Consider the following 14920-nt stretch of genomic DNA (forward strand, 5'->3'; position numbering starts at 1 on the left):
GCTGAGTCGGCAGGTTCTATCCTAGCCAGCCTGAACCCCCTTTGGCTTAGTGGCAGCCCAAACCGAGGCACTTCAAGCTGGGTAACACAGGGCTGCTTGGGATGGTGGGATCCATGTCTGTAACAAAAGATCAAGGTCGGGGACTTGAGTTGTGTTGCAAGGTCATCCCTGTCTCACAGCCACACTCTGACCTCCACATTTCTCTGCCCCAGGAAGAGAAGATAAACCACCCAAAAAGTCTGGCGGGGGGGGGCGGCGGGCGGTTGACACAGTAGTGGCCACCAGGGGCTGGTGATTTTTCTGGGGCCGTGGCAGGTCCCAGTCCTCCTCAGGGAGCCCTCAAGGCAGATCTTGGTCTGGCCCCTGGGTAGTAAGGGGCTCCGGGTGTTCCAGATGCCCATGGTCAGAGCTGGCAGGTGGCAAAGTGGTTGGTGGAGGGGGGACCTACCTGGTCCAGCTCCAGGCTGGTGCTCACACCTGCCCCCAGGCTGCACCACCCTCTGCTTGGACATTCAGCTCCAGTGGGAGAGGACTGGTGCTGTAATCTGCTCTTTTTCTCCTTTGTTGCAGAAAACGGGGGGCTGTATTCAGTATCTTAATAGATATATTCTTAGAATTTTGGAAAGTTTCAACTTACTGCTTTGTATTATGTACCATTTGGGTGTTTTGGGAAAAAGCAATATTCCAGTGAGTCCAGCACATACCTGTAATCAAACAAGTCAAGGTTCACATGACCCATTGGAGTTTTCCTTCACTTTCCTTTCCCCTACTGAAGAAGATGCCCCAGGGGCCTGTGGTTAGGCAGGGCCAGGGCCATGGGGATGGTGGCTTGAGGCTCCCCTGTGTCCATGCTGGCCGTTGGGGCCAGCATCCTCAAAGTGGCTTGAGTCGACTCTGGGAGATAGTATTCATATTTGTATTTATCTCATCATTTAATATTCTTATATATTTCATGCTTCATACAGCAGACATACAACAGAACCTGTATGTGGTATCTGTGCAATTAGGGGAGAACAGTCACTGTGGGCAGCCATCTCTCTGTGGACAAACCTCTCCTGACTTCCTTTCCTTCCCGAGATGGTACCTGTGATGAGTCCTTCAAATGATACCCCTCTCCGTGTGGTCAGGGACTCCTGCAGGTGCCCCACACCTTCCGGGTCCACAGAGCTAAACCGTTTTGTTTACTAGGGGGTAGCAGACTTCTCCTGTCCTCTGAGTGCACAGCGGAGTCTCCCAGGGGCTGCGTGATGTGTGGTCAGATGTCTGATTGTGTGTGCTTGTAAAAATCCTGTTTTCATTTTGAATATGGTAAAATGGACAGGTGCAACCCACAAAAACCAAAGTTCTCAACTTTTAGAGGAAAAAAAAAGGTTGATATTCCTTCAACAGAGGAGATTTGCCTCTGGCTGTGGAAATTTCTCCTGTCTCTTTTCTCACCCTGGGCCCTCCGAAATAGGCAGTGACCCCGGTCGGCTGGTTAAGTTACTCTTGCTCCTGCGTGCGCTCGGCGGCCCCTGCTGGCGATCCTTCGGTATTGCAGGGCCCTGGAAAGAGGTCTGGGTCTTGCCAGGTAGACACCTCCAGTCCTGGGGCTGGTAATTCAGCTGGTGATACGGTTTATACATAAGCCACTGTCCCAATTGAAGTCAGCAGTTTGTTAGGTGAGATTAAATTTTCAAAACCTCTTCAGCTTTTCAGGCAAGTAGATTTCATTTGCGAAAGATGAAGTTTTTTTTGCCTCATGAAAGACACTCTCAGCGATGATCACATCCAAAGACGAACTGAAAGACCAAACCTGCTGCTGAGGCTCATGAACGGTCAGCCTTCCCAGTGGAGCTAACTGCTCCTGTCCATGGGGACACTCCTGAAGTGTCCCCGTGCAATGCTTCAGCGCCCCTGGACATTTGAAGTGCCTGCCGGGGCCCTCTGTGATCCCCTGCATAATTCCGAGGCACCGGACACTGCTCAAGGAAAAGTTATTTTGATGTTTGTGTGTTCTTAGAAATTGAGAGTCAGATTTGAATAGAAAAGGCAGGACTGACAAGTAACCCTGATGCATAAGAAATTATTTTTCCCTGTTTCAGTTTGATGTCATCTGGTAATTCACTTTGCTTTCAATCTTCTTAATGAAACAGGAGATTTCCTCTGGAAGAGATCCCGATGGATGAGAAGGGAGCAGCTCAGTGGCTTCATAAACTGTACCAGGAGAAGGTAAAGGCTCCCAGCCCCCCCACCTCCACTCCACCCCTACCCCTGGGGTCTCACAGAGGTTCCCAAGGGGCAGCTAAGAGGGCAGGCAGGTAGCATGCTGACTGCCTCTAGAGACAGAGTGCTGTGCCCTTCTCAAATTCTTCTTTCCAGTCCTTTTCTGCGTCTTTCATTTTTCCTTTCAAGAAATTAACAAACTAGAGAAAAGTGTACTGGGTATCACATGCTTGTATAACCATTGCCAATAATATATTACCACATTTGTTTCATTTTTTGTGTGTAAAAGAAATTGTAGGTATGCGACACAGATTATATGTGTGTGTGTGTATACATATGATTTAATATGTAAGAGACACACTATAGATGACATGACAGTCTTCTTAGTGACCCCACCCAGTCCCTCCTCCATTCCGCTGACATGTCTCACTCCTGGCTCTTCGGTTTGTTTTATACACACAAACATACAGGGGATTGGCTTCTCATCTTCAGCAACAGAGAGGCTCAGATAATCAGAAAGTCCTTCTAGTATAAAACACATACCCTTTTACAAGGGTTTTAACCAGATGCTTCCCAGGTGGCGCAAGGGTAAAGAGTCCACCTGCCAATGCAAGGGACACAGGTTCGATCCCTGGGTTGGGAAGATCCCCTGGAGTAGGAAATGCAGCCCACTCAAGTATTCTTGCCTGGAGAATCCCATGGACAGAGCAGCCTGGTGGGTTCATGGTGTCGCGAAGAGTCAGACCGGACTGAGCACGCAGGCAGCAGCAACCAAGTAATGTGTAGCATATAAATCTTAAGAGGAATTCAAGCAAACTTCTAAAATTAAAGAAATAAAATGCATATCCTTTTAAACACTGACAAGTGCTAAAAAAAAAAAAAAAGTAAGGGACCTCTCTCAGGAGCAAAAGAGGAGGTGGGACTGGGAGTCAGCTGGGAAGGCTGTGAGTGGAAGCTCATGGAGTCTGTTAGTCCGCCCACCCTGTGGTCTTGAGTTTTGGTGCCTACATGCAAACAAAAGACATGGACTTGACCTCACTTGGGGCTGGAAGTTAGAACTGAAGACCCTAATGAAGCTGGGACTCTGTTGGACTTTCATCCTCATGGAGGCTAAACTGGAAAATGTACGTGCCAGCACAGGGAGTGACTTTGAAGCTTACCTTTCCCCTCTGAGTCTTGAAACATCTCCCTGGTGATTCATAATCGCAGCACTGTCCTTAAACAGGTGGGGGGTTGACGTTATACTAACAACATAGTTCAAGAACAAAATCAAAATATCAGCATAAAAAAGTGGTTCCAGGTGAATCTCTGTAGAGTCCCTGAAAGAAGCACATGTAAAGCTAGAAGAGCATGACTCCAGACTCAGCTGCCGAGACTTCTGCTGGAGACGCGCTCGTAACCGAGACCCGCCATAGGCGAGCACGACAAGCAGACAGAAAATTAAACCCTCCCGAAACTTCAGCTGTGGAACTACTACTAGGCAGAGACTCAAAGCTGTTTGCTTGAAATGACTAAGCAAAAAAAAAAAAAAGGATTGATGACTTCCCTGGTGGTCCAGCGGGTATGAATCCACCTGCCAATGCAGGAGTCATGAGTTCAATCCCTGGCCCAAGAAGATTCCACATGCCTTGGGGCCACTCTGCCCATGTGCCACTGCTGAGCTCATGTGCCACAACTGCTGAAGCCTGTGCACCCTAGAGCCCGTGTTCTGCAACGAGAGAGGCCACCACAACCAGAGAATTGCCCCCACTTACCACAACTAGAGAAAGACCATGTGCAACAACAAAGACCCAGCACAGCCAAAAATAAAAATTAACAAATATTTTTTTAAAAGAAGAAGGGATTGAAAACAAAAGAATGAGACCTGTTAAAAATGGAACAGATTAGAAGAAAAACCAAGTAAGATATACAGGCATGAGAAATCTAGTAATTGACAGTAAAATCTTAGTTAACAGATTAGATAGAAGATTTGATACAGCTGAAGAGAGAATTAGAACCTGGAATCAAGACTGCTGGGAGAATTATCAACAACCCAGATATACAGATAACACCACCCTCATGGCAGAAAGTTAAAAGGGACTTAAAGAGCCTCTTGATGAAAGTGAAAGAGGAGAGTGAAAAAGCTGGCTTGAAATTCAACTTTCAAAAAATTAAGATCATGGCATTTGGTCCCATCAGTTCATAGCATATAGAAGGGGGAAAAGTGGAAGCAGTGACAGATTTTATTTTCTTGGGCTCCCAAATCACTGCGGATGGTGACTGCAGCCATGAAATTAAAAGATGCTTGCTCCTTGAAAAGAAGGCTATGATAAACCTAGACAGTGCAGAGACATTACTTGGCCGACAAAGGTCCATATAATCAAAGCTACAGTTTTTCCAGTAGTCATGCAAGGATGTGAAACTCAGACCATAAAGAAGGCTGAGTACTGAAGAATTGATACTTTCGAGTTGTGGTGCTGCAGAAGACCCTTGAAGAGTTCCTTGGACTGCAAGGAGATCAAACCAATCAATCCTAAAGGAAATCAGTCCTGACTATTCGTTGGAAGGACTGATGCTGAAGCTGAAAATCCCATACTTTGGCCACCTGATGCGAAGAGCCAACTCATTGGAAAAGACCCTGATGCTGGGAAAGACTGAAGACAAAAGGAGAAGAGGGTGGCAGAGGATGAGATGGCTAGATAGTACTACTGACTCAATGGACATGAGAGGAAACTCCAGGAGATAGTGAAGGACAGAGAAACTTGGTATGCTGCAGTCCATGAGGTCCCAAAGAGTGGAATACAACCTAGCAACTAAACAACAACAAAGGTTTTGAGGAAATTACTCAGTATGTAGCACAGAGGAAGTGAAAACATGAAAGGAAAGTTAAAAGATCCAGAGGCTAAACAGATGTCCAGAATGTAGCAATGAGACCATCCAGAGGATAAGGCGGGAAGAATGATGAAGAGCAGTTGTCAGGGATAACCATAAAACTTCCAGAGTTGAAGAACATGGGTTTCATCAGGTTCAAGAAACACAAGTCAGGGATGGGATAGATAAAAAGAATGTATGTACATATATATGTGTACACATGCACACAAACATACATTACAGAAACATACACGAAATAGAATAAACAGAACAAAGAAAATAATAACAGCATAAACTATTTAAGCAGAAAACAAAGCTACAAAAGAGGAATCCAGTGCACCAAAAGATTTTCTTTAAACATATTAATAAAATGGAAAACCTTGGGCAAGGCTGACTAATTAAAAGAGAGGAAGAATATGGTGTGTGTGCATCCCGTGGTGGATGGGCAGAAAGACGTGTGCACGAGGGTGCAAAGGAGAGTGTGTCTCAGGATCAGGTTTAGTTTTTAAAAGTTGGAACCTCTTACAAAGAGTGACATCTCCCAGCAACACTATTTGCTTATTTAGCAGGAAGTGGGAAATAACCTAAAAGTGCATTATTAGAAAATAGATACATGATGTATGTTTATCCATTTGCTGGAATTCAGTTGAATGAACTGCATGCATATTCTCGGTCTAACTGAATCTTAAGAAAGTAGGTGTATGAAAAGCAGACTGCGGTAGGCGTATGTTGTGATGCTACTCACAGAAAAGCAGACAGTGCAGGAGTGGTCCTAGACATTGTCCCAGAGGTGCCCGTGCACGGGGTGCAGGCGTAAACCCTCCTGGGGAAGGAGACCACACTGGCCTTCGGTTGTGTGTGAGGAATGGCTGACAGGTCGGGACACAGACTGCCTCTGTCTGCATCGTCTGCTTAGGGGCAGGCGGGCAGAGTGGAGCGGGCTGAACCAACAGGCTTGAAAACGTTCTAGAACCCCACGGGGAAGGGCCCTCGGGGTGGGGGGGCACGTGTGGGCACCCTGAGGTATCCTCATAGATGTAAGGGTCGCAGCTGCTCCTGAGCTCCCAGGCCTCTGGCACCCGCCCCACGCCCCCTGGGTTGGCAGGGGCAGCTGGTGTCTGACGACACATTGGAAGAGGCTGTGACACTGCCCATTTGTCAAGACCCCCGCCCTGTTTTTCATGTTATGCCAAACACAGCTGAAGAAGCTAAATGCAGAAAATAAAACAGAAAAAGGTGAGGAGAGGTGAGACCCAAGCCTTTCCAGACTTGGTCCCAGACACACGCCTCGTCATACATATTTTTATTTATATGGAATTGTATGGCACTTAGGCACTTGAGAAAACTCAGACTATCGTGAGTGTATCTCCTTGCTGGCACGTGGCGTGTCATAGCTACAGAGAAGTCTATCTCAGCATCTCGGCTGCTCAGTCAGGCAGCTGCCACTCTGGGTGTTTAGTGTGGCCCTGTTTCCCTGTTGAGGATGCTTTCACGTCCTCACATGCTCCTCTGTCCTGCCATCATTAGCCACCAGGACACGGCGGAAGGAGTGGTTAAGCAGCTTTCTGTGGGTGACCCAGCTGGCAGGCCATGGACTCCCAGCAGCGGTGGCTGCCACCCTTGCTCTGGAGGTGTCGCCAGAGATGGTGCGGGGCCCGGCAGATGCTGTAGTCCTGGGGCTTGGAGGTGCCTTTTGTGCGCCAGGCACTGGCTGATCATTTCCCTAGGAGGAAACTTGCCTGATCGAAGGGTTTATGTTTTTCAAGTTTTTGATATAAGCCAACCACAGATGAAGGTCATGTCAGCTTCATCCCGTGGCCCATGTCATGTGGTCCATCCACTTTATGTATATGTCGAGTCATTTCTTGCTTTGGGGTTATGACAACAGCACTTGAAGGCCACTGTTCCGGTTGACTCTTTCAGGATGCGCTGCAGGAGACATATAACCAGAAGGGCGTGTTCCCGGGGCAGCAGTTCAAACCCACCCGCCGGCCATGGACGCTCCTCAACTTCCTCTTCTGGGCCACGCTCCTCTTGTCTCCTCTCTTCAGTTTTGTCTTGGGCGTCTTTGCCAGTGGATCCCCCCTCCTGATCCTGACGTTCCTGGGGTTTGTCGGGGCAGGTAATGAAGGGGAATGATGGCACAACTCAAGGGTGGGAGCCTTCCGTGTGCTGGTGGCCACGCCCAGGCCTGGAGCCAGTCACCCAGCAGCCGGGATCAGGCCCGAGCTTTGCCAGCCTCAGACAGCAGCTCTGACCACTGAGCCACGGGGCCGTGACGACGTCCACCAGATTCCAGGGCCATCTCTTCAGAAAGCTGGCCAGCCGGCCTGCCGCCTGCTTGGCATCTTGGGCGGAGAGCTGTGTGGGGAGGGTCCTGGCCACTGGGTCTGCACGTGGGTGGTTGGGGGCATGGGCTGGCATGCTGGGCCGAGGTTCCCCAGGACACTGCCGTTGCTCACGCTGTAGCAGACGCACGGACACTAAGTGTCGGGCACTGCAGCCCCGCAGCCCTGGCTGAGAACTGCAGCCCTCAATGGGCCCACACCTCACGCTGCTCCCTGCTACCCAACCCCCAGGCTGACTGGGTGGGAGAAGGGCAGAGGACCCGCCCCTCACCCCCAGGAAGGGCAGAGGACCCGCCCCTCACCCCTTTGACCTGAGGTCAAAGGCAGGCCCCCCCATGATGACTTTCCCGGCTTGATGGCAAGGCGATCAGCTAACCTAGCCTTTTTCCTGTTTTAAAGCTTCCTTTGGAGTCCGCCGACTAATAGGAGTGACTGAAATAGAAAAAGGCTCCAGCTATGGAAACCAAGAATTTAAGAAAAAGGAATAATTAATGGCTGTGATTGAACACACATAACCTGACGGTGGTATCCAATTAACTCAATTAAAAACAGAACAACACACCTAGAGCGGGGGAAAAAAGACACTTAGAAACTATTTTTCTTATTAACTGGTGACTAATATTGACCAATAAAACTTGAGCCAAGAATAAAGCGGTCAGCAGACCTGCAGATGGAGATGCCAGCCTCGCCCCTGCGCAGGAGAGCCGGGCTGGGTGCCTGCCTTGGGGGGCGGCCGCTCCCTCCCCCGGAATATGGGGGCGTACCCGGCCCGAGGGAGGCTTGGGAAACGTTCTCTTCTCGCGCTTAGATCCCGTTTTCGGTTTTTATCAATTTTCTTGGGAATTTCCCCTGCCCCTCGCCACGTCCTCTGCACCCACTGCGGACGCTCTACCCTGCTCCCGCTGAGAACTGTGTGCCTGGGTTCCCAGGCCCCCAGAGCACCTACTGGCCGCTACCAGCCCGCACCGGGCCTCCGGGCGGGAGGGAACGTGGCCTGGCGAAAAGCACACTGGGCGGGGCTGCGGCGGGACACGACCCCTCCCCCGGAGCGCCTCCCTAAGCCTGCCTGCTGACACCTCGAATCCGTTTTAAAGCGAGTGGAGCCAGAGAAAACGCGGCGGGATGTCGAATTCTGCCGTTGCCCGGAGCTTAGCTCCTCTGTCCCCCTCGCTCCTGGCGGACAGCGGCCTTTCATCCCGCCGGGGGCAGGGCTGCAGGGGGCCGGCCCCCCAGCCCCAGCAGGGCCGGTGCGCCAGGGGCGCTATGCGCTAGGGAGACCTCCGCCGCAGGGCTGGCAGATGCTTTGAAAAGGTGGTGTCACCATCACCCTGTCTTCTAAAGGTGGTTGGAGGCTGTTAATATGGAGCTGTTCAGAGGTTTTGTTTTCACAGTTGACCTGATGGAAGCCAGAGGTGGGGAGCCTTCCCCACTCCGCCACCTCCCTTCCAAGCAGTGCGTGCGTCCTGGAGGATGCTGGCCTCTGGGGGAGGCAGCGGAGTCCCTAGTGTCCGGGCAGCATCCCCTCCAGCCTGCAGCCACGGGGAGGTGTTTCGTGCACTCTCAGGCCTCTTGGCCTGGCCGGGCTGGAAGCCTTGGTGTTGCCCGGCAGGGTGGACCTGGGCCGCCGCTCCAGCTCCGCCACGTCATTCGGCCACAAGCTTGCATCCGACTATCTTCTTAAACTTTCAACTTGCTTTTTTAAAGTCACACTCCCCTCATCTTTTTTAGCAAGGGAAAGAAAAATAATGGGTGTTATCTCTGCTGTCCTGTAACCAGCATTCAGAATAGAGGCAGGTTGAATTTTCTAGGGGGGGAAAAAAATGAAAGAAAGAGGAATGAGCAAAATTATAAACCAAATTGGAAAAAAATATTTATGCATTGGCCCTAAGTCTGAATTTTGGGGAGACCTGTGGAAACAGCAGATTGCCTTTACAGTGACACTACTGAATTCTGCATTGGTGACCTTGGTGATGGCCCCAAGGTCGCAGGGACAGGACCCGCAGCTCTGCTCGTTCGCAGTGACTGTAAAGGCATGCACGTCCTCTCGAGGCTGGGCGCTGAGACTGTGTGGAGGCCAGCTGCCCTCTGCCACAAAGCTCGCCTCCCGCTTCCCTGCAGGCGTGGAGCCTGGCACGCAGTAGGGCCGCTTCCACTGGGGTGAGCGGCTCCCTTACGTCTTGTTTTTCTTCACACAACATGCTGCTCACCTGTGTGTGTGTGTGTTTGTGTGTGTGTCATTTGCTAATCCACTCATCCCTGAAGAGCTTAAAGGAAGGTTGAAGGGCACTACTGTGAAGATACATTACCTGGAAAGTGCAAATTTAGATCTTTCACCATTTAATTAATAGCTCTTGCTTCCCAGCTAAGTTCCCTCCCCTTGAAATTGATACACAATATGTAAATTCTATACTGAGTCAGTAACCAGCTGTGAAGACTCCTGGGTGAATGGAGATTGAGACCACATGTAGGTTTTAAATCTCAGTGACTTCTTTCTGATTTAACGAAGATTAGCTTGTGCATTTGAATACCAAGCCCTTTGAGAGCAATAAAAATTACACCGTAAATGTTTGCTTTTTTTTTTTTTCCTTTTTTGGAGGGGTGGATCCTGCTTTTCATCCACTTCAGAGGGAAAAGGGGGAGGCTCCTTTAGTTTTTTTAAATTAATAAATCTCAGAACAGTGCTTTTCTTATTTCTTTTCCTTTACCCCCTTTGTTACTGATGTCATTGTCCAAAATCAAGCTGAATGTTGGGACAGTCCTCCTGGTCACCACCAGGGAGGTGCACTCTAGATTCAACACACTAGGCCCCAGGTCGGGCTGAGCGGGACCAGGAATCCATGTTGTTGGCTGACCACTCTGCCAGGGGAGGGGTTTGCTGAGCCTCTCTGCAGGGAAGGGGTCTGCTAAGCCTCTGGGGGTGTAGTTTTGTTGCTGCAGCAGCTTCCAGAGCCAGCCCCACTCCCACTGGAGATACAAAAGGCAGCAGCTTCAGGCCTTGGGTCCCTCCCACGGGTGCGGGTGAAGGCTGAGTCCTGAGTCCAGGCCGCTGGATGGTGTATTTCTCAGCTCAGGCCCCGGTGCTGTATGTTCTGTCGCTGACACACATGTGTTGGTGCTGCCTGGCAAGTAGAGTCTGGGTCCTGGGCCCTCCTTTTGTGTCCAGCAGTCCCTCTGCGGGGTTCCAGGGGCTTCTAGGGTGCCTGCGCCAGTGTGGCCCTGTGACAGCCCTGGAACAGGTGAGCAGACGCCAGGGAAAGGCTTACCTGCTCAGGGGAGACCACTGACAGGGTTTTTAACCCCAAAGGAGTGACCCTGGTCATCGGCTCCTTGGTGACAGCGTGCTGGATGCACAGCCCTGTCTGAGCCACAGCCCCCCCACCCCCACCCCGAGAAGCAGAGTCAGATTGAAGAGATGGTCTCTGTATGAACTGCTCAGTAATGACTTGGATCAGCAACATGAGTAGTACTTGCCTGTAAAGGTGACGCAGGCATGTCTGCCTGCCGGGGCCGTTTGGAATCTCCGCCTTGTTCGCCTGGTCACCCCCCACCCCTGTGTGCGCCATGGCACAAGCTCTTTCTCACTCTAACTCAGTTGCTGAGCACCGACGTCCACCTCCAGAAGCGTGGTGCATGCAGTTACGTGCAGGTCAGGAGCTGTCTCCAAGTGGTCCACACCCATGTGACCCCTGTTCGTGTCAGATCTGAAGTGAAGAACAAGTCCCTCTCTGCATGTTGCTTTGTCTCTGCCTGAGATACCTAGAGACAAGCCACATAAATCTTCGGAGCCTGACCAATTTTCAGCCGAGCTGACTGACCCTTGTGTGATGTGTGCTGTGAATTTCTCACCACAGCTGCATGCAACCCTGGCACGCAACATGGCAGGCAGTGGCGCCATGCAGTTTCCAACCCCTGGCAGTGTAACCAGGCTTAGGGGTTAAAACTGTCAGCCCAATGTGCCCACCTGCTTCCCTCTGAAGACGGCATGTCCCCCTCCACGTGCCTGCCCCTCTCTAGCAAGTTAGCTCCCAGGCAAAGGCAAGCCTCTCCCCGGTGCCGTTGGGGCCAGCCACAGCCCTGACACCCCCAGACGTCCTGGGTCGTGAGTGGTGCTGCAGGCAGGCAGACTTTCCTGTGGGTTCCGCATCCTTGCATGTCAGGGCCAGGACACAAATACGCTGGAACCTTTTTTGGGTAGGTGATGTCACACTGCATTCTGCTTGATGCAGGGGTGGACATGCATGAATTGAGTTCACCCCCAGCACTGGCCACGAGCTGTCTCAGTGCAATGGAGGTATTCCCACAAACGCCCAGGACGGAAATAAGAGCCCTCGGGGGAACCCAGGAACTCAGGGCAGTTGACTCCAGTCAGGCTGGCGGCAGCCACACCCTCCTTTCAAAGACAATTGAATTGCTTTAAAATTTGAAGCTTTGTGCTGACAAGTATACTTGGAGTTTTCTTTTCCTATAAGCTTTTCAGTTTCTTAACTTTTTGTTTGCAAATTATTTTGGACAGAAGTTGAACTGTGAATGAGATACTGAAATGCACTAAATTGTATTAAACTGGAGTTACTTGATGCCATGAAGAAATGCATCTGATCTACTCGTATTTATTGTCTCAGAATTTTATGTGGTGACAATCAAATGTTCCTTGCCTACATACCAGGAAATTCAACTGGCTTCTGAATCATCACGATCGTCAGCAAGTACTGTTAACTGTAAATGAAAATTTCTCTCTTTGGAAAACAACACAAACCATCGACCGAAATGTGTGGGACAGATGTCGGCGTTCTTTTTTCCATTATTGATCCTCTGCCGTACCTGACCGCTGGCCAGCTTCAAAGGGTGATAAATTGTATACAGGGTGTAAATGTATTATATGGATGCTTCCTTTTGTACACTTCGTTTTTACAATTTTGCTACAGCTTTGTGTAGTGGAGGAGAGTGGTATTTTTGGTCTCTGGGAGCCTGTTGGGGGTGGGGGGTGGGGGTGGGAGCTAACTTGGACTCTAAACGCCTGTATCCCGCGAAAACTGGCTGCACTTGCCGTGTGCTGAAAAGGTCGCTTTGTACTCAGGTGTGCTCCAGCCTGCCTGAGTGGCGGTATTTTCTAGATAGAATGCTGTGGGCGTCATGCTTGTTTATTAAAACTGCTGCTGTGAAAGAGAGGGATAAAATATCCACACTATGAGACGGTGACTGCATGCCTCCTCCTGGCCCTGTGCTGCTGGCCCGCGGAGGGTTTTCCCGGGCACTTCCTGGCCCTTGGGTTCCCCGCCTGCAGGCGCCCTGAGGCTTGGACTGTTTCTCCAGACCGTCCTGTGATGACACTCTCTGAGCCTCCCCATCTCGTGAAAGTTGCTTTCGGAAGGGAACTCAAGCAGAGCGAAGGTCAGGCGAAAGCAAGGCAGAAAGATCAGCTGGTGCCTAAAGCATGCTCACTGACCCCTCTGCCTAAAAACCAGTCTGAAAAGCCATCTAGGACAAAAGGGTTTCCAAAGTAGGCATGTATATATCAAAAACTATTTTTTTGTAAAAGCAAATTCACTCTGTGGAGAAAACCCAGGAACCCTTCTTTATAAAGAAAAAAACTCTTGTCAGAACCAAGAGCTATTCCAGGGTCTGATTTGTCTGTCTTGTGAAAATAAATCGAGCTAAAAGACTCATGGTGTCACTTATGCTCTGGGCAAGGGCCCTGAAGACATTCCTCTCTGCTCTGGGGCCGGTGCCAGCAGTGGGTCATCTGCCCCGCGACCTGGGAAAGCCAGGCTCCGATAGGCTCTCCTGATCCACACGTATCTACCCAAGACTTGGCTTTGCAAGTGTATCCTGAACTCAGAGCATGTGTGGACCAGCGCATACCTACAGGCCCCCCATACACATGTGTACTGGTGTGCGCACACACACACAGGTGCGCGCATACCCCAGACAGCAAGGGGAGAGCTTGAGATGCTCATGTAGGAACAGCCCCGTTAGGAAATGGGATGAAACCCCAAGCCTGCACTGGGGGCTCCCCTGCCCCCTGTCTCCTCCCTGCATGGACCCTGAGCACAGCCTGGTCCAGGCAGTCACACAGGAGTGGGTGTGAAAGTGCTCCCCAGAGGCTGAAACCTCAGTGGGGTGTTGGAAGTGTCTGGTGGTAGCTCGGAGGAAGGGGGCGAGAACGGGCGGTCTCTGGGCTCCAGTTCCACCGACTGGAAGGGTGGCGCACTCATAGGATCCAGGCCTCCAGGGCTTGGAGACTTAGAGGGACTCTGGGAGCTGGGGGTCTGAGAGCCCTGGGCAGGGGAACGCTGTCTGCAAAGGCGCAGCCCACCTGCCCTGAGGGCTCTCCTCTCCCCCGGGGTCTGGGTCACCACTCAGGACTGAGGGCGTTCCTCCCCCCCCCGGGGTCTGGGTCACCACTCGGGACTGAGGGCTCTCCACCTTCCCTGGGATCTGGGTCACCACTCAGGACTAGGAAGCTCTGGATCACAGGCCCCTCAGACTGTGCTAAAATGTTACCACTTACTGGTAAAGGACTTCAGTGACATCTCTGGTTGAACGGTCGTTCCCTCCTGCCCAAGACTGTGTAAGAAAACCTGACCCACTGGGCCAACCCACAGCCGTGGATGTGCTGTCAACCCTATGAATGGCAGGGCGGGAGCTGCCACCTCAGGCCCCTGCCTTCTGGATGCCTCATGGAGCTGTGCAACTGTCTCAGGATGGCCCTTCAGTGCCCAAAGCCAGCCGGGCAGGTAGGAGTTGTCGGCCCCTCCACCTGCTCAATCCCTTTGCTGTGGCTTCCAACCAGAACAGAGGCTGGAGCCCAACCTGCCTTTTGCCCTTCTTCAGAGAGAGACTTGGTGCAGAGGGCGGTGGGTGCTGTGTGCCCCAGTGAGGCTCAAGGTTTGGGGGAGTGTGCCCTGCATGGAGCCGCTCCTGAGGTCAGTGGGTTGGAGAGGCCCCACCTTCCGCTGTGGGAGGTACGTAGTCCAGACACCCTTCCTTGGCCTCGCTGGCCTGTCTCCTGGGGACCGCCTGGCACATCTGTGGTGTCCTCGGCACAAGGGTGAGGGCTCACTGTGCTGACTCAGGACAGCTGTGAGCTACGCACTGGCGAGAACTGTTTCTTCCTGGCGGCTCAGTTTCCTGCACACACCCCAGCATCTGATAAGTGCAGGGCTGCTGCGGGTGGGAGGTGAAGGCACACGTGTGCAACCTTCCCGCCAGGCCACGCGGCAGGCGGGCCGCAGAGCCCAGCGTGGCCGCTGGAGCTGAGCTGCGCTTTGCATTATTCCTGTGTCCTGTCCCCAGTGAGGGGAAACTCATTTTACTATTCTGAATGCTGTTTCCACTTTGAATTTTTTTCTTCCCCCCGCACTGCTTGACTATGGGATCTTAGTTCCCCGAACTTGGATTGAACCCAGGCCCTCGGCTGTCAGAGCTCAGAGTCCTGACCACTGGGTCTGTTGTGACAACCATGTGTTAACAGGTCAGCATGTAGAATCTCCTCAGGAGACCCCCAGAAGACTCCTCCC

General features: G+C 51.5%; 1 protein-coding gene across 5 annotated transcripts in view; it reads left to right on the forward strand.

Annotated features, from left to right (window-relative positions):
* Positions 1 to 13063, forward strand: part of AGPAT3 (1-acylglycerol-3-phosphate O-acyltransferase 3) — an 86659-nt gene extending 73596 nt beyond the window's left edge. For all 5 annotated transcript variants that reach the window (XM_043474524.1, XM_043474526.1, XM_043474529.1 and 2 more), the window contains 3 exons: positions 2136 to 2211; positions 6979 to 7177; positions 7803 to 13063. In XM_043474524.1, coding sequence (XP_043330459.1) covers positions 2136 to 2211; positions 6979 to 7177; positions 7803 to 7891 — 364 coding nt within the window. In that variant the 3' untranslated portion in view covers positions 7892 to 13063. The remainder of the gene's footprint in view (positions 1 to 2135; positions 2212 to 6978; positions 7178 to 7802) is intronic.
* The last annotated feature ends 1857 nt before the right edge of the window (positions 13064 to 14920 follow it).

The sequence above is a fragment of the Cervus canadensis genome, chromosome 7 (genome assembly GCF_019320065.1).
Source record: "Cervus canadensis isolate Bull #8, Minnesota chromosome 7, ASM1932006v1, whole genome shotgun sequence".
Taxonomy (NCBI): Eukaryota; Metazoa; Chordata; class Mammalia; order Artiodactyla; family Cervidae; genus Cervus; species Cervus canadensis.